Genomic DNA, 19,209 nt, shown 5'->3' with positions numbered 1-19,209 from the left:
ATTTACTCTTTCAGAAATATTTATTGAGCACCTATGTGAGACTTCTACTAGCTTTATCAAACTGCCCACCCAGCTGTGTCACCATGGTCTACCTTGTCATAGAAGTCATAATGGCTGGAGGATGGCACACAGCTCAGCCAAGTATAGACAGAGTGACTGAGTAAGAAGACTTAAGACATTATTTGGCCAGTAGGAAAGGTTCTTGCCTGATATTACTCCCTGATTCACAAATTTACTTGAGGCTTATCCTGTATACATGCACACTAACCAAAAAGAGAAAAGATCTGGGCCATAAGATTTGAAAATTTAACTGTGAACAACAACCTTATTTGTTTTTACAATCTTCACAGTTTACTAAGCATTCTCACTTCTCTTATTTGTTTTGATCCTCATGACAACCCTGGGAAGTAGACACAGCAGGAAGTCGTGAAATCCCCATTCTCCGAAAGAACATACAGGATCAAAAGGCTTACGTAACTGCTGAACTTCACAAAGCTAACACATGGTCAAGTCAGGACTAGATCCTAAGTCTTCTTACTCCAAGTCAAGTATTCCTTCTTCATCATGCACCAAATAAGGCTATCTGAGATATGTGTACCGCTGTCTACTATCCAAACTCAGCATGTGAATGGATAAAAATCATCAGTTCAGTTCAGTTAGTCAGTCGGGTCTGACTCTTTGCAACCCCATGAACCGCAGCACACCAGGCCTCCCTGTCCATCACTAACTCCCGGAGTCCAACTAAACCCTCGTCCATTGAGTCGGTGATGCCATCCAACCATCTCAGCTTCTGTCGTCCCCTTCTCCTCCTGCCCTCAATCTTTCCCAGCATCAGGATCTTATCAGATGAGTTAGCTCTTTGCATCAGGTGGCCAAAGTATTAGAGTTTCAGCTTCAGCATCAGTCCTTCCAATGAACACCCAAGACTAATCTCCTTTAGGATGGACTGGTTGGATCTCCTTGCAGTCCAAGAGACTCTCAACAGTCTTCTCCAACACCACAGTTCAAAAGCATCAATTTGGTGCTCAGCTTTCTTCACAGTCCAAATCTCACATCCATATATGACCACTGGAAAAAGCATAGCCTTGACTAGATGGACCTTTGTTGGCAAAGTAATGTCTCTGCTTTTTAATATGCTATCTAGGTTGGTCATAACTTTCCTTCCAAGGAGTAAGTGCCTTTTAATTTCATGGCTGCAATCACCATCTGCAGTGATTTTGGAGCCCAGAAAAATAAACTGAGCCACTGTTTCCCCATCTATTTCCCATGAAGTGATGGGACCAGATGCCATGATCTTAGTTTTCTGAATGTTGAGTTTTTTTTTTTTTGAATGTTTTGTTTTAAACCAACTTTTTCACTCTCCTCTTTCACTTTCATCAAGAGGCTCCTTAGTTCTTCACTTTCTGCCATGAGGGTGGTGTCATCTGCATATCTGAGGTTATTGATATCTCTCCCGGCAATCTTGATTCCAGCTTGTGCTTCCTCCAGCCCAGCGTTTCTCAGGATGTACTCTGCATATAAGTTAAATAAGCAGAGTGACAATATACAGCCTTGATGTACTCCTTTTTCTATTTGGAACCAGTCTGTTGTTCCATGTCCAGTTCTAACTGTTGTTTCCTGACCTGCATACAGGTTTCTCAGGAGGCAGGTCGGATGGTCTTGTATTCCCATCTCTTTCAGAATTTTCCACAGTTCATTGTGATTCACACAGCCAAAGGCTTTGGCATTGTCAATAAAGCAGAAATAGATGTTTTTCTGGAACTCTCTTGCTTTTTCCATGATCCAGCAGATGTTGGCAATTTGATCTCTGGTTCCTCTGCCTTTTCTAAAACCAGCTTGAACATCTGGAACTTCACGGTTCACATATTGCTGAAGCCTGGCTTGGAAAATTTTGAGCATCACTTTACTAGCATGTGAGATGAGTTCAATTGTGCAGTAGTTTGAGTATTGCCATTCTTTGGGATTGGAATGAAGACTGACCTTTTCCAGTCCTGTGGCCACTGCTGAGTTTTCCAAATTTGCTAACATATTGAGTGCAGCACTTTCACAGCATCATCTTTTAGGATTTGAAATAGCTCACCTGGAATTCCACCACCTCCATTAGCTTTGTTTGTAGTGATGCTTTCTAAGGCCCACTTGACTTCACATTCCAGGATGTCTGGCTCTAGGTGAGTGTGAGTGATCACACCATCATGATTATCTGAGTTGGGAAGATCTTTTTTGTAGAGTTTTTCTGTGTATTCTTACCACCTCTTCTTAATATCTTCTGCTTCTGTCAGGTCCATACCATTTCTGTCCTTTATTGAGCCCATCTTTGCATGAAGTGTTCCCTTGGTATCTCTAATTTTCTTGAGGAGATCTCTAGTCTTACCCATTCTATTGTTTTCCTCTATTTCTTTACATTGATCACTGAGGAAGGCTTTCTTATCTCTCCTTGCTATTCTTTGGAACTCTTCATTCAAATGGGTATGTATTTCCTTTTCTCCTTTGCTTTTCGCTTCTCTTCTTTTCACAGCTATTTGTAAGGCCTCCTCAGACAGCCATTTTGCTTTTTTGCATTTCTTTTTCTTGGGGATGGTCTTGATAAAAATCATATGTCTGAGTAAATATCAGATACGTAAGCAGAAATCAAATGAAGAATTTTCTGCTTTGCCCTCTGATCTTCCCATCTTAGTCTTCTCATTCTTTTCTTATTTTTTCACTTGTTGAAAAGTTCATATTAATGGACCCACAGAAGGAGATAGAGCAAGAAAAGGTCAGGCTGTATAGGGAAGGGCTAGAAGGAAGGGATGTGGTTATGGTGAGGTAGAGATGGAGGGACTGGGTCGTAGAACCTGTAGAATTAGGTCAGTATTTCTCAACCTTTTCATCATTTCTCACTCTAAGGAGTGATAGACATTTTTTCACTCATCATCCTCCATCAAATTTTAACATCACAGATAGACTATATATCTATATGGGTATTAGGGCTTTATAAATAAAAAGAATAAGTTTTTTTCACTGCCTTGGTGGCAGTATTGCCCCCATTGAGAATGCATGAACTAGAGGACATCACTACTCAAAACACTCCCTGTAAGCTCACAGGCAAATAGAACTAAGCCAAGTTTCAAGCAGGTATCTCTTCTTGTTATGATAAAGGAACAACAGGAAGAGATGGCTTGGGAAAAGGGCAAATGGGCAATGCAGATTTGGAAGTCAACTTCCACTCAAGTGTAATGATCTTTTAAAAATCTTAAAGGATCTTGGTTGAAAATGTCATATTTGATCCGTTTATTCAGGACAGCACTACACTGGGAATAAACAAAGTAGTGAATTTCAGATATCTATGGTTGAGGTGTCCTAAAATGTAAGGCAGATATAACTGTGTACATGAATGAGAAAAATCTTTGGTACTTAATATCTGAGAATAAAGCAAATTGCCAAAATATCTTTATCTTTGTTTCTGTCCTTCTAAGTTTATATGAAAAGAGAAAATATATTTGAAAGAGTGTTTCCAAGCAGCCCACGCATCTTGTTACCTTCCACTTTAAGTTTAAATTCCATACCTTACTTTCAGGGGTGACGATAGGCGCAGGATACAGCCTGGCCCAGTTGAATGATGCCTTACATTTTATTGTTTCTGAACAACCAAAGGAGAAGACCAAGACCTACCATGCTCTCCTGAAGCACCTGAGAACCCTTGCTGGAGCCCAGATTAGGAACATGGCGGTATGTTCTCTAGTGTCATATGAAATAAGACTGTGTCAGAGCAGCCTTAGAGACAGCTTTGGGACAAGGAGAATTGTGTTGACAGCAGCACAACACATATCAGTTTAGAGTTTCCTCAGGCTCCAGTCTCCTCACTTCCCCATGTTACTGGACACGTGCTAGGGTCAGTTCTGAAAGAGGTTTCTTTCCTCATTGCACGTAGATAAGCAATATTTTCTCAAGTTCAAATTGGCATCAGAGGGGTGGGAATTTACACACTGTGTTGTCTGACTATATTTAGCTGCTCCCCCCCAAGTTTGCCAGATCTTTCTATGAAACAAAGAAGAGAATTTTTAAAGCTTACACAAGATCCCTGTATACATAATTCCTTATCTGTCAAATGACTGAGTGTAGCTTTAAAAATGCCATCTTTTCTTTTCTATCTAGACTTTAGGAGGGCATGTGGTGAGCAGGCCTAACTATTCTGACCTGAATCCCATTTTAGCAGCAGGAAATGCTACCGTCAATCTGATATCTAAAGGTAAGAGACCAAGCTTTAGGCGTTTGATTTTATAATTACCACATCAGTTATGTAGCTCCTTTGCAAACTATGAACAAGGAACCCAAATATATCTCACTTAGACTCACCAAATATATCTGGCTGTATCTCCATTACCTCAAACATGAGGATGAAACTGAGATCATTCGCCTTGTTTTCCGTATGTTCTATATCTTGTGGATCACATAAGTTCCTGCACTGGACAGTTTTTCTGAACTAGTTGGCTGTGTTTGTGCATAGTCCGAATTGTAGTATCAAGGCAAACAAAGGAAAATTTAATGAGGTGTATATACGTGATTTTAAAGTTTTATGGCATATTTTATTTCAGAGCTTCATAAAGGTGAAAATTTTCCTTATAGTACCTTTCATTTTAAACAAAATCAAATTTGTGGGCCGTATTACTCATTTCTTCTCTCTTTAGGCAAAGACAGCTTAAACTTTGCCAAGAGAAAATGATTTAAACTTAAAGAAATAAAAATAAAGACAAATGTGTGTTATTCACAGGTCCAAGATACCCTCTCTTTGATTAAAATCAGATTTTTTAAACTGTGGTGGAGCAAAAGAGACAGTATGATAAACTGTGTAAGGGGAAAAAAGTATATATCAGGCATCCCAGCCCTGCCCTTCATCCATCCCTATCTCTTTGGACAGGTCATCTGTCCTTTCTTGACCCAGGGCCTCAGTTTTCCCATCTATGAAATGCACTGTAACCAGTGTACCCATTACCCATTTGTGAACCTCCTTTATACTAGGTAGTTTCCAAATAGCTTTAAAGTTCTTCAAAGCCCAAAATCTGTGAATGGTGTATAATGGGCATAAGAACAAGAAAGGATGTGTTAGTGTACTGGGTCCAACCCTGCCATTGTGCATGAGAAACCAGAAGCCCAAGGTTCCAGGACCTGCCTCAGCCAACCGATCATGGGAGCTGGGCGAAGAACCCACATCTCTGGCTCCCAGCTGCACTCTCTCTTTCCACCAGTGCATCACATCTGTCCCTTTGGGCATATTCTCCAATTTGATGACTTCATCCTAATCAAGGTCATTTTCTCTAATAGAAGGAAAACGGCAGATTCCTTTAGATGGCCGTTTTCTCGAGAAGTCACCTGAAGCCAACCTCAAGTCAGAAGAGATTGTGTTATCTGTGTATATTCCACACTCCACTCCGGTAAGGGCTCCCTGACCCGCCGCCTACCCCAGGGAAACCCAGCTTCACCCTGAGCAGCGGGCCACATGTGGGCTTCCGAGGAAGGGGTGTCCTCTCCTTTCCAACCAGCTGCTGCAGGGCGCCTTTGGGGCTGCCCACAGGAGGAGTGCATTCCCAGGTGACCATGGATTTGCTTTCTTATCAGAGCCACGGTTTGAACTCAGGGGTCCTGCGTGCTTTGCCTTTGGTCAGTCCTTTCCTCCATAAAAGATAAAGTAAAAAATATATATGACTGTGTCAGTATAAAGATAAATATGATCCAGGCTGCCTTCAGTGTTATATATTCATTATCATTATATTCATTTTTCCTTTTGATTTTAAAAGAAATGAAAACATTTCCATGAGCCTTATCTCTCTGCCTGCAGGGAACATTAGCCCTGTAAAAAGGAGAGCCCTTTGTGTGAAGAGTTGAATTGGGAGTTTCAGACAAAGATGTAATTTAGCCAAGATTGAGTAAAACTATAGTCTGTTGACTACAGCAAGTTTCTGGTAAACTGAAAGTTCATTGCCATAAATGTACTACCAAGTCAACCAGATATTTTAAGTGCAATTTTCTATTTATTAGCTGCCTTTATTATTTATCTACATGTCTGGCACAGTGCTAAACTCCAAAGACTACAAGACACAACGTTCAGTCTTTAAAGGTCTCTACACCTATGAGGAGGCCTTGAAATAGGAAGGAACTAATCTCAGATAGGAAATGAGTGGACAAAGAATTGAGGTAGTTCCGGTGATGGGGAGAGCCCTGCCCTGGTGTTGTTAACCATGAAGGAAGGCGGTTGGGATCAGCATAGATCAGTGTAGAGAAGGGGGTGGTCTTTCCAGGATTTTCATTCAATTTTTAAATATTTTTTAAATTTTGTGTGGGGTATAACCAGTTAACAATGTTGTGATAGTTTCAAGTGGACAGTAAAGGGACTCAGCCATCATAAACATACATCCATTCTCCCCCAAACTCCCCTCCCATCCAGGCTGCCACATAATTGTCCAATTTTTTTTAATTCTATAAAACAAATAGTCAAAGAGTTAATAGTCTCACGGGGGTGGGGGCTGGGCGGCATGGCAGGCTGAAGGCCAGATGTCAGGGCGAGTTGTGTGAAGCAACCTGTGAGATGAGTCTGGAAGGGAGGTTGGGGCTCCATCACCAAGCATATCTATTGCTCTATTAAGGAGTCTGTATGGGTCCTAGCAAACAGCCACCTCTGAAGGCTTTAAAGAAGATGCAGTCTTAAGGAAAGCCGCTTTTTAGAAATATTGGTCACTAGAAAGATAGAGGATGAGTTGGTTGGAGGATAGCCTAAAAGTTGAATGGCCAGTTAGGAGGCTAATGCAATAGGTCAGGCAAGGGAAGGTGATGAGGAATGAGAAGCAAGTCCCCAGCAGTCAGTGTGGTACAGCAGGAACAACCAGTGTCTCTCAAACACGTCTTTATCACCTTGCTTTCTAGATCAAAGATGTTTGCTCCTCGTCAGGGTCCGTGATGGTAGGGTCTAATCTCTCCCCTGCCCCCTGCCAAGATGCTGGCCACACAAAGAGGTTTTCACACTTTGTGGCTCCAGTGTTTCAAACTAGTAATGAAACTCAACCTAGAATGACAGATTTAAACTTGGCAAGCACTTTGGAGACCATTCGTCCTGTGGGTTCCAAGGTTTTTTTTCAACAGTAGAATTCTTTATTCAAATGAGATTTACATAGAACACCAAACTAAAACTGCCACAAGTGGAAGTGAGGAAGTTCACTGTGAGAGGCACCCCACCTCCTCATCTTCTGCTCAACCATCTCAGCAGTCACCAAGGTGCCATCTGATCAAATTAAACCTTATCATTTTAAAGAAGATTAAAACTGGAACAGTTTAAGTCCCCTGCCCAAGGCCACACACGGATTCACAGTGGAGGGTAGATGAGCACAGACCCCAGAGCCGACACTGCCTCTTCTTCTGTGAACTTGTGTGGGCGACTCAGCCTCTCAGTTCACTCAGCAGGAAACTGGACGTGAGCGGAGTCGCTGTGAGGATTAAATATTAGCACATAATATAATAATACATAATAATTAACACATAATGTAATAGATAATAATAGATACAAAGCACGCGGGCAGTATGTACTCCTCAGTCAATTCGATACTCCATAACCACGCCTGTGTGAGAACTTATATCATTCACAAGATCTTCCTCATTATCAATACCGAACATGGTTGTTGCTGTACATCAGACAGTGAAGATAAGCACTACACGTCGTTTCTCTGTTTCTAGTGGCACTTTGTGTCAGGACTCCGGCTAGCCCAGCGTCAGGAGAACGCCTTTGCCATTGTCAATGCTGGGATGAGTGTGAAGTTTGAGGATGGCACAGACACCATCAAGGAACTTCAGATGTTCTACGGAAGTGTTGGCCCCACTGTTGTCTCCGCAAGCAAAACCTGCCGGCAGCTTATTGGGAGGTATGTCATAACACATCTGAAACATGAAACCCAGGCCTTGCCATTTTAATATTTTAATGAAAATAACACTTGGAAAATTTTTTCTGGTTATAATATACATATATATATACACGCATGCATATAATGCATTGAAAATTTAATCACTGCAGAAAAGTACAAAGAAAATAAAAATCACCCCAAAACCAACCACTTTCAAGATGCAATGATTCTTTTGTTGTAGTTTCTATGATAATAATTCACAAATTAATCTAAGATAATCTAAGTATATAGTATCTCCAGAATTCCACTTCAAATTAACCTGAAAAATAAGTAAATGCTTCTAATACTGTGTCCTAAGGTAACTGAAAATGTCCTTAAAGAGCTTAAAGGAGATGAAATAGTCCAAAAGGTGAATTGGCCTTCCTCCTGTCATTTGCATTATTTCTAGCATTTGAGCAGCAAGTTTTTGAAGTTCTTCTAACCAGGAATTTTACAGTAATTTTCATCCACCCATCATGTTTTTTTGTCAACAATTAGAACTTGATGCAAGTTTTTTTTCTGATACTGAAATAACTAAAATAAGTGTTCTCAAAGCATTTATATAGAAACTTTCAGTCATGAAAAATGGCAAGTATCATCAATAATTGAGTCATTTACTAGTCTTTAGTCGGGAAGATCCCCTAGAAGAGGAAATGGCAACCCACTCCAGTATTCTTGCCTGGAAAATTCCGTGGACAGAGGAGCTTGTGAGCTACAGTCCATGGGGTCACAAAGGGTCAAACACGACTGAGCAACCGCACACGCATGCACCCGTGCCCGGTGTGGTGTCGTTGTTGGAGACACAGCCATGAACAAAACAAAGTCCCAGATCCTGGGAAGCTTGATTTGAGTGCTTTTTTCATCCAAGCTATTTGAGGTAAATCAACATTCCAGGCCATAACATTAAAAATAATCAAAACAATCTGATTAAAAAATAGGCAGAGGATTTGAATTGACATTTTTCCAAAGAAGACATAGAGATGGCCAACGAGCGTATGAAAGGATACTCAACATCACTAATCACAGTGCAAGTCAAAACCACCATGAGCTTTCATCTCACACGTTTGAGCTTGTGGGCTACGGTCCATGGCATCACAGAGTCAAACACGACTGAGCATGTGAGCATGCATGCACCCATGCCAGGCGCAGTGTCGCTGTTGGAGACACAGCCATGAACAAAACAAAGTCCTGGATCCTAGGAAGCTTGATGTGAGTACTTTTATCATACAAGCTATTTGAGGTAAATCAACATTCCCAGGCTGTGATGTTAAAATAATAAAAACAATCTGATTAAAACATAGGCGGAGGATTTGAATTGACATTTTTCCAAAGAAGATATACAGATGGCCAACAAGCGTATGAAAAGATACTCAACATCACTAATCACAGTGCAAGTCAAAACCACCATGAACTATCGTCTCACATGTTAGAATGAGTATTATATGAAAGACAAGAAATAACATGAGTGGAGAATAGGAAACCCTTATGCACTGTTGGTAGGAATACAAATTGGTGCAGCCACTGTAGAAAACAGTATAGAGGTTCCTCAAAAAATTAAAAATAGGACTACCATATGATCCTACAAAGAAGAAGGAAACATCTACTCAAAAGACATAGGCAATTCCATGTGGCATGCAGCATTATTTACAATAGCCGAAATAATGGCTATGAGGTCCACCTAGCAGTCTAAGTGGTCATTGATGATCAATGTATAAAGGAGATATACACACACACACACACACACACACACACACATATATATATTTAATGGAATATTATTCAGCCATAATAAAAGAGGAAACCTTGTCATCTGTGGCAACGTAGATGGACCTTGAGGGCATTATACTGAGTATGATGCAGAGAAAAACAAATACTGTATGATCTTATATGTGGAATCTAAAACAAAGCAAAAACTGAGCTTGTAGATATAGAGAACAGTTTGGTGGCTGCAGCGGGGTGGAGGATGGAGTGCAAAATGAATGGAAGGGGTTAAAAATGTACACACTTCTAACTATAAAATAAATGTCATTGGGATGTAATGTACAGCATGGTGACTATACTTAATAATACTATATTGTATATTTGAAAATTGCTAAAAACAAAACTAGATTTTAAAAGTTCTTGTCCCAAGAAAAAAATTTGTAACATATGGTGATGAATATTAACTAGATTTAGTGTGGTGATAATTTCACAATATATACAAGTATCAAATCATTACATTGTACCCCTGAAAATAACATAATGTCATGTCAATTACACCTCAATTAAAAATTAAAATTTTTTCAAGAATATTTTTGAAAGGAGGACTTTGTAAGAAAATTTGGGAGCCACTGCCTCAGATTCTGAAGAAACCTAGTGAGGTATTTGAGAGTATTTTGTGTAGACTTCAAAGACAGATACATATTGCTCTCCACCTTTTCGTACTCTGCTGGATTACTGGCTGTCTCTGCCTCTCCTGTGAAATGTTCACACTCTTTCCTGCTAGGCAGTGGAACGACCAGATGCTGAGTGATGCTTGCCAACTGGTCCTGGATGAGATTTACATCCCTCCAGATGCTAAGGGTGGCATGGTAGAGTATAGGCGAACCCTCATCATCAGCTTACTCTTCAAATTCTACCTCAAAGTGAGGCGAGGCCTGAATAAAATGGTAAGGATGACTTCTCTGGGTCTCTGGAGTCTTTGGCCTTCTGGACATGAGCCTGCACATGAAGGGCCTCCACGGCCTGGTTTCAAATAATACACAGAGGGTGTCAAGGGTGGGGCTTTCGGGTGGAGCTTCCCCACCTCCAACAACTTCCTCCTGGCCCTTCTTGTTTCTCTCCTTCCCTCGCCCTCCTTCACTCCTGAGCTGAGAAGGGGATAAATGACCTTGTTATTCCATTTGCCTTATAATTTGTATGACAGATGTTAATATGCATTCATGTTGATTTATAGTAGTGAAGAACATTCAATGAATAAATATAATCTTTTCCTTAAAATAAGACCTATTTTAATATTTTGAAAATATGAATAAGACAAAAAGGGAGAGAAAATCATCTATAATCCCATAGCCTGTATATAACCATTATTAGTATTTTATTATGTACTTCTTCAAACAACAGTGCTAGCCCAGGGAATTCAAAGCTCAGGGCTCTCTCCCAGCAGAACTGGTATCTGATGTCTGGAAGAATAAATAGGATAATCTATTCCTGACATGTGTTTTTCCATGCTAGTCACTCAGATTGTAAAATTAAATGTGAAATAATCTTCTTTTCAGGACCCCCACAAGTTTCCTGATATCCCAGAGAAGTTCGTGAGTGCTCTAGAAGATTTCCCGATAGAAACACCTCAAGGAATTCAGATGTTCCAGGTCAGTGGCTGGGGTTTTTTGCTTTTTAATCTGTCTGTGCATGTAAGTGTATGCCATTATGCATATATCTTCTTTCTTTTCAATAACTTATTTTTATTACTTGTACAGACAAAGTCTGCTAAAACCAGTTAATGTTACCCATTGTCACCCACGCCTGGCTTTCTTGGTTTAGCTTCTATGCTTTTACTGAAGGCTACACAAAGAATTAGATTCTGTATCTCCTTTCCCTACTATTTTCAGTCTTGCTGCTTAAAATTTCCTCCCTTTCTTGGCCCATGTCTGTCCTTTCTTTAAAATTTGACTTAACATTTACTGCTTCGCTCAGTCCTGTCCAAGTCTTTGTGACCCCATGGACTATACAGTCCATGGAATTCTCCACGCCAGAGTACTGGAGTGGGTAGCCTTTCCCTTCTCCAGAGGATCTTCCCAACCCAGGGATAGAACCCAGGTCTCCTGCATTGCAGGTGGATTCTTTACCAAGTGCGTTATGAGGGAAGTCCCTGCTTTCTTATAATCATCCTAAATCTCCCAGAAACTTGTGTATATTTCTTGCACCAAATTAGGTGATGTCAGCTACTCTTTATTGCTATACAAAGTTGATCACATTGTGTTAATGTGTTACGGTGTATTCTGATACCTCAGCAAGGTTGTAGTCTTTGAGAGCAAATAAAAAAAAGTCTTCTTTTTTGGGGTGAGGGAGTGGTTGTAATCAGAATGTATCCTTTACCGTACAGATCTTTATTAATGTTGACTCGCAGATATAGATACCCAGTTGCCTATAGTTTTTCTTGACTTTGGAGTAGGCCAAGATATATCAGACCCAAGTTTCAGTGCTTGAGGACGTCTGGCAGTAAAATAACTTGCTTTGTTCATGAACAGTGCGTGGATCCCCACCAACCCCCACAAGATCCAGTTGGCCACCCAGTCATGCACCAGTCAGCCATTAAACACGCCACAGGGGAAGCTGTGTTTGTTGATGACATGCCGCCCATCTCCCAAGAACTCTTCCTGGCTGTAGTCACCAGCACCAGAGCTCATGCAAAGATCATGTAAGAAAATAAAACGTCCTTATATGTTACTGGAATGCATTCACAATTTCATATTAGAATTGAGAATTTATTACATATGTGGGTCAATTAAGAATAATTTTCTCTTCTGAATGGGAATCAGTCATTTTTTAAACATAGTTAAGAAAAAATATATATATATATATAATATATATATGGCCAAAAGTAAGAACTACTAACTGCTGGCACTTTTCACATGGAATACTGCCCATGACTTGTTATAAGGTCATCAATTTTTTGTGGTGTTTGAGAAATCACTTATATTACCCTGAACTTACCTCTGTAACTTCAGTGTGTGCTTTCAAACTTTCCTTCCTAGACTAATTGATACTTCAGAAGCCCTGGCCCTTCCTGGTGTTGTTGATGTGATAACAGCAGAGGATGTTCCAGGAGATAATACCTATCAGGGAGAGATTTTCTACGCACAAAATGAGGTGTGTGATTTGTGTGCCGCTTGTCATTCAAATGCTTTGCTGGAAATGCCAAAATGATTATTGGTCATGGCCCATGTTCACATCACAAAGACCTGCAGGGAACCAGTGACTCCCCCTCAAATTCTCTCTTGAACGGTGGACCCTTTTGAGATTCTGTTAAAAGCCATAAGCCTTCTCAGGGAAGGCTTCTGAAAAACCATCAAGTGGTAGAAGCAATACAGAACATAGGACATTAAAAGAACCAACATTATCTCAGGACAACTGTATTACTGGCTGTGACATGGGAGTGGGAAGGAATGTGACTGAAGACAGTCACAGGCCAGGTCCTTAAATTCTGCCTCCAACCTATGTATCCCCTGAACCCCACTCAAGTTACTGTTTTAGATTTATTCTCAGAGGTTGAAAACAATACAACATGTGGCTTTTCGGCAGGTAATTTGTGTGGGTCAGATCGTCTGCACTGTGGCTGCTGACACCTATGCTCATGCAAAAGAAGCTGCTAAAAAAGTGAAGATTGCTTATGAAGACCTAGAGCCCAGGATTATAACAATAGAGGTATGCAGGCCATCTCATGTCTTCTAGAAAGACTATGCTGGTATAATTTTGACAGAATTCAACCCGTGGGGTCACAAAACCATATAGGGGCTCACCTATACTGGGTTTAGAGTTGTCCATAGTTTTAGAGAGAAGGTTCCAGCAATCTGCACCTCGAAATATAATACTGAGAAATTTTCTGCCTGGAGCTCCCTCCTTTCTTGTGTCCATTTCTCCTCCCTTGATCTCTTGCTAAGGTATGGCCACAGAATACAGATAAGGGATACCAGTGAGATGTTCTATGACCTCACATACAAAACTAGTCAGTGGGGAAATCCAGAGAGTGGAAACTCAGAACAGTTGTAACATTTACTGGATTACAGCTTGGGTCCTCTGTCTCCCTGCCCACTTCCTGCTTAAACACAAGCTCTGGAGATAGTACTCTGACTCACAGTCTGACTCTGTCATCTAGTGGGACCTTAATAGCAATGAAAGCTTTGACAAGTTGTTTCAACTCCTCATACCTCAGTTTCCTTGACTGTAAAATGGGAACCATGAAAGTACCTACACCAAAAGGTCACTGTGAGGTTAAATGAAAGAATTCAAACGCTTGGAACAGCACTTGGGACATGGAATCCATTCAATAAATGTTAGCTGTCTTTTTGTTTTAGTTGTTTTTGTTAATGAGGACAAGAACATATTCTCAGTGCTTTATAACCCCAGTACCTAGTGAAGCACTAAGCCCATGGTAGGTGCTCAATAAATATGTGTGATGGAAGGATAGATGAGTCCATAAGCAATGTGAATCCCAGCCAATGGGATGCAGTCTTCATCATTCTCTGTGATTCTCCTCTGTCCTTCCCAATGGTTACCAAGCTCAAGTATTTCCCAGTTATCCTCGGAATGCCTCCTAATTCTGTCCCTTTCTTTCTATTCTCGTTGTCTCCCATCTCACGGTTCGGCCAGATCCTCATCACCTGTCGTCAGATTAATTATCATAACTGCTTTAAAAGGCTCTTGTATTCTATTTCAACCTATCTGTCCATCACATTAACTTTCTAAGCCTCAAAGTTCAGCAGATCACTTCTTCCACACAGCAACATCCCCTGAGATGAGGTTCTTAGTATGGGACTCAGGATCTTTTGAGGGGGGCTCTTCAGGGCTTCATTGCTGCGCACAAGCTTTCTCTAGTCATGGCGAACAGGGGCCACTCTTGTTGCAGAGCGTGGGCTCCAGGGCATGCAGGCTTCAGTCTTTGTGGTGCGTGGGCTCAGGTGCCCTGTGGTGTGTGGGATCTGCCCAGATCAGGGATTGAATCATGTCCCCTGCCTTGGCAGGCAGTCTCCCAACCACTGGACCACCACGTAAGTCCTTAGGATCTTTCTTAATCCAACCTCAAGGCACCTTTCTAGCCTAACCTACTGTTTCTTGATAGAAAATCTCCACCGAGGGTGTGGGGGGCGGGTGGGTGGGGCGGCCCCGGAGCGGCTGACCCTCTGCCTGCAGGGACCTGAGTCGCGAGGCGGCGGCCATGGTGGCGTCGGAGAGCCAGCTCAAGAAAATGGTGTCCAAGTACAAATGCAGAGATCTAACTGTACGTGAAACTGTTAACGTTATTAATTTATACAGAGATCTCAAACCTGTATTGGATTCATATGTTTTTAATGATGGCAGTTCCAGGGAACTAATGAACCTTACTGGAACAATTCCTGTGCCTTATAGCGGTAATACATACAACATTCCAATCTGCCTGTGGCTGCTGGACACATATCCGTATAATCCCCCTATCTGTTTCGTTAAGCCTGCTAGCTCAATGACTATTAAAACAGGAAAGCATGTGGATGCTAATGGGAAGATTTATCTTCCTTATCTACATGAATGGAAGCACCCAGAGTCAGACTTGTTGGGGCTTGTTCAAGTCACGATTGTGGTCTTTGGAGATGAACCTCCAGTCTCCTCTCGTCCTACTGTTTCAGCATCTTATCCACCACACCAGGCAACAGGGCCACCAAATACTTCCTACATTCCAGGCCTGCCAAGTAGGATTTCTGCATACCCATCCAGGTACCCTCCCAATCCCAGTGGTTACCCAGGCCGTCCTTACCCACCTGGTGGTCAGTATCCTGACACAATAAGTTCCCAGTACCCTTCCCAGCTTCCTGTGACCACTCTTGGTCCCAGTAGGGATGGCACAATCAGCGAGGACACTGTCGGAGCCTCTCTCAGCTCAGCGGTCAGTGACAGGCTGAGATGGCGGATGAAGGAGGAGATGGATCATGCCCAGGCAGAGCTCAGCACCTTGAAACGAGCAGAGGAAGACCTGGAAAAAAGGCACTAGGATCTCTGGGAGATGGCTACCTGTCTAGATCAAGAGGTAGCTGAGGTTGCTAAAAACATGGAACTTTTGAGAAAGAAGGATGAAGAACTCAGTTCTGCTCTGGAGAAAATGGAAAATCAATCTGAAAACAATGATATTGATGAAGTTATCATTCCCACAGCCCCACTATACAAACAGATCCTAAATCTGTATGCAGAGGAAAATGCTATTGAAGACACTATTTTTAACCTGGGAGAAGCCTTGAGGCAGGGAGTTATAGACCTAGATGTCTTCCTAAAGCATGTACGTCTTCTGTCCCATAACCAGTTCCAGCTGAGGGCGCTAATGCAGAAAGCAAGACAGACTGCCTGTCTCAGTGACCTCTACTGACTTCTCTGATACCAGATGGATACTAGACTCTTCTAAAGTATTCTTTTCTTCTCTTCCTTTCTCTTATATCAGTAGGTACCCAACATAAGTTATTGCAGTTTATCATTCAAGTGTAAAATAGTTTGAATCAATAATATATTTTCTGTTTTCTTTTGGTAAAGACTGGCTTTTATTAATGCACACTCTATCCTCTGTAAACTCTTTCTGTGCTGAATGTTGGGACTGACTATGCTAAATAAAATTTGTTGCATAAAAAAAAAATAAAATCTCCACCCTTCCAGTTGGCTTGTTCTCATTTTGGCCCCTCAGCTTGGTTTCAACCTCAAACTATTGCTTTATGAGGCGCTTTAGACCATAAATGATTCTCCCTCTCTTCTCTAGCTGTCCTCAGTTCAGTTCAGTTCAGTTGCTCAGTCATGTCCGACTCTTTGCAACCCCATGAATCGCAGCATGCCAGGCCTCCCCGTCCATCACCAACTCCTGGAGTTTAGTCAAACCCATGTCCATCAAGTCGGTGATACCATCCAGCCATCTCATCCTCTGTCATCCCCTTCTCCTCCTGCCCCCAATCCCTCCCAGCATCAGGATCTTTTCCAGTGAGTCAACTCTTCGCATGAGGTGGCCAAAGTATTGGAGTTTCAGCTTCAGCATGAAGCTGTCCTTCCAATGAACACCCAGGACTGATCTCCTTTAGGATGGACTGGTTGGATCTCCTTGCAGTCCAAGGGACTCTCAACAGTCTTCTCCAACACCACAGTTCAAAAGCATCAATTCAGCACTCAGCTTTCTTCACAGTCCAATTCTCACAGCCATACATGACCACTGGAAAAACCATAGCCTTGACCAGATGGACCTTTGTAGACAAAGTAATGTCTCTGCTTTTTAATATGCTATCTAGGTTGGTCATAACTTTCCTTCCAAGGAGTAAGCGTATTTTAATTTCATGGCTGCAATCACCATCTGCAGTGATTTTGGAGCCCCCCAAGATAAAGTCTGACACTGTTTCCACTGTTTCCCCATCTATTTCCCATGAAGTGATGGGACCAGATGCCATGATCTTAGTTTTCTGAATGTTGAGCTTTAAGCCAACTTTTTTACTCTCCTCTTTCACTTTCATCAAGAAGCTCTTTAGTTCCCCTTCACTTTCTGTCATAAAGGTGGTGTCATCTGCATATCTGAGGTTATTGATATTTCTCCCAGCAATCTTGATTCCAGCTTGTGCTTCCTCCAGCCCAACATTTCTCATGATGTACTCTGCATAGAAGTTAAATAAGCAGGGTGACAATATACAGCCTTGATGTACTCCTTTCTCTATTTGGAACCAGTCTGTTGTTCCATGTCCAGTTCTAACTATTGATTCCTGACCTGCATACAGGTTTCTCAAGAGGCAGGTCAGGTGGTCTGGTATTCCCATCTCTTTCAGAATTTTCCACAGTTTATTGTGATCCACACAGTCAAAGGTTTTGGCATAGTCAATAAAGCAGAAATAGATGTTTTTCTGGAACTCGCTTGCTTTTTCCATGATCCAGAGAACGTTGGCAATTTGATCTCTGGTTCCTCTGTCTTTTCTAAAACCAGCTTGAATATCTGGAAGTTCACGGCTCATGTATTGCTGAAGCTCGTTTTGGAGAATTTTGAGCATTACTTTACTAGCATGTGAGATGAGTGCAATTGTGCACTCATTTTGTGTAGCTTGAGCATTCTTTGGGATTGCCTTTCTTTGGGATTAGAATGAAAACTGTCCTAATCCCATTCAATTCAACACCTAACTTTCATCACCTACACAAGGTCACCCTTGAGCATTCCTGGCCCCACCAACCTCCTTCTCTTTTCCTCTCTTTACTCTGTTATTTGCCCCCCTCACCACAAAGTTGGTACCTTAACACCAAACTGCCTCAGGCCCTCATTCGGCTGTCTAGAGTAGGACCATATTGTATCTATCAATCCTTGTCTCCCCCTCAGCTCTTCCTCAGAGCCCTGAACAAAACTAAGGCAATACCAATGCCTGTAATCCATTTCAACCCAACATCTGTTGTCTCTCCTTACTTCTTGGATTGTCTTGGTGTGTGAAGATCTGATTGAGCAGGAGCTTGGGGCTTTGATGGTGGTTGAATGGCTTATTAGAATGCTTTTAAAAAAACAACACCTTTTTCTTGTTTGTTTTGGTTCGTTATTTCCCCTGCAGCAAGCCCTAGAGCACAATTCATTTCTGTCTGCTGAGAAAAAAATTGAGCAAGGAGATGTAGAGCAAGCCTTTAAACACGTTGACCAAATCATTGAAGGTAAGTGATCTTGAGCCAAAAAGGTAAAGCCTCTGCAGTTGAAGACTTAATTCAGTCATCTGGCTTGAGAAATACTAGAGCTCTCAGGCAAAGTTTCTCAACCCTAGTGTGATTTTTTGAATCACAATTTTAAATGCACAAATAATTAATTTACTAAGCTTGATGAAATTTTACATATGTATAAGTCTATGGGTGGAATGGTTAGATAACATCACCAACTCAATGGACATGAATCTGAGCAAACTCTGGGAGATAATGAAGGACAGGGAAGCCTGGCATGCTGCAGTCCATGGGGCAAAAAATTGGACACAACTCAGTGACCAAATAAGAACAACAATAGGTCTATGTAAATACTACCCACACCAAGATATAGAATATTTCCAGCACTCTGAAAGCTTCTTTGTGCCCCTTCTCAGTCAGTAAACCTCCCAAAGATTTTTGTTTTAATTTTACTTATTTGGCTGTGCTGAGTCTTTGTTGCTATGCAAGGGCTTTCTCTAGTTGGAATGTGCAGGCTTCTCTTACCGAAGAGCATGGGTCTAGGGCTCTCAGCCTTCAGTAGTTGTGGCATATGGGCTTAGTTGCCCCTCAACACATGGAATCTTCCCAAACGAGGGATCAAACCAGGGCCGCCTGAATCGGCAGGTAGATTCTTAACCACTGAACCACCAAGAAAGTCCCCAAAGATTTTATTCTAACCTTTACCACTGTAGATTAGTTTTACCTCTTTTGAACTTCATATAAGTGGAACTTTATAGTATAACTCCTTTAGCGCCTACTCCTTTTATTCAATATTGTGTATGGAGGGCTCATCCATGTTGTTGCATAGATCCATAATTCTTTTTCATTGTTCAGGAATATTTCATGGTATAAATATTTATATATCCATTATATCTGTAATTATACCCATAATTTATTTATCTATTCTACC

The 19,209-nt window shown here is 41.4% G+C and overlaps 1 protein-coding gene and 1 pseudogene across 2 annotated transcripts in view; both read left to right on the top strand.

Moving 5' to 3' along the window:
* The window catches only part of LOC122698813 (aldehyde oxidase 4), an 82,224-nt gene that overhangs the window by 22,915 nt on the left and 40,100 nt on the right, over positions 1–19,209 (top strand). For both annotated transcript variants that reach the window (XM_043910439.1, XM_043910440.1), the window contains 10 exons: positions 3,557–3,708; positions 4,135–4,228; positions 5,302–5,411; positions 7,702–7,886; positions 10,390–10,552; positions 11,162–11,254; positions 12,134–12,303; positions 12,641–12,755; positions 13,188–13,310; positions 18,182–18,278. In XM_043910439.1, the coding sequence (XP_043766374.1) occupies positions 3,557–3,708; positions 4,135–4,228; positions 5,302–5,411; positions 7,702–7,886; positions 10,390–10,552; positions 11,162–11,254; positions 12,134–12,303; positions 12,641–12,755; positions 13,188–13,310; positions 18,182–18,278 (1,302 nt within the window). The remainder of the gene's footprint in view (positions 1–3,556; positions 3,709–4,134; positions 4,229–5,301; positions 5,412–7,701; positions 7,887–10,389; positions 10,553–11,161; positions 11,255–12,133; positions 12,304–12,640; positions 12,756–13,187; positions 13,311–18,181; positions 18,279–19,209) is intronic.
* LOC122698814 lies at positions 14,792–16,266 on the top strand (annotated as a pseudogene).

This window comes from Cervus elaphus, chromosome 8 (assembly GCF_910594005.1).
Source record: "Cervus elaphus chromosome 8, mCerEla1.1, whole genome shotgun sequence".
Taxonomy (NCBI): domain Eukaryota; kingdom Metazoa; phylum Chordata; class Mammalia; order Artiodactyla; family Cervidae; genus Cervus; species Cervus elaphus.
Note: the sequence above shows the minus strand (reverse complement) of the source record. Positions and strands in the feature narration are given on the sequence as shown.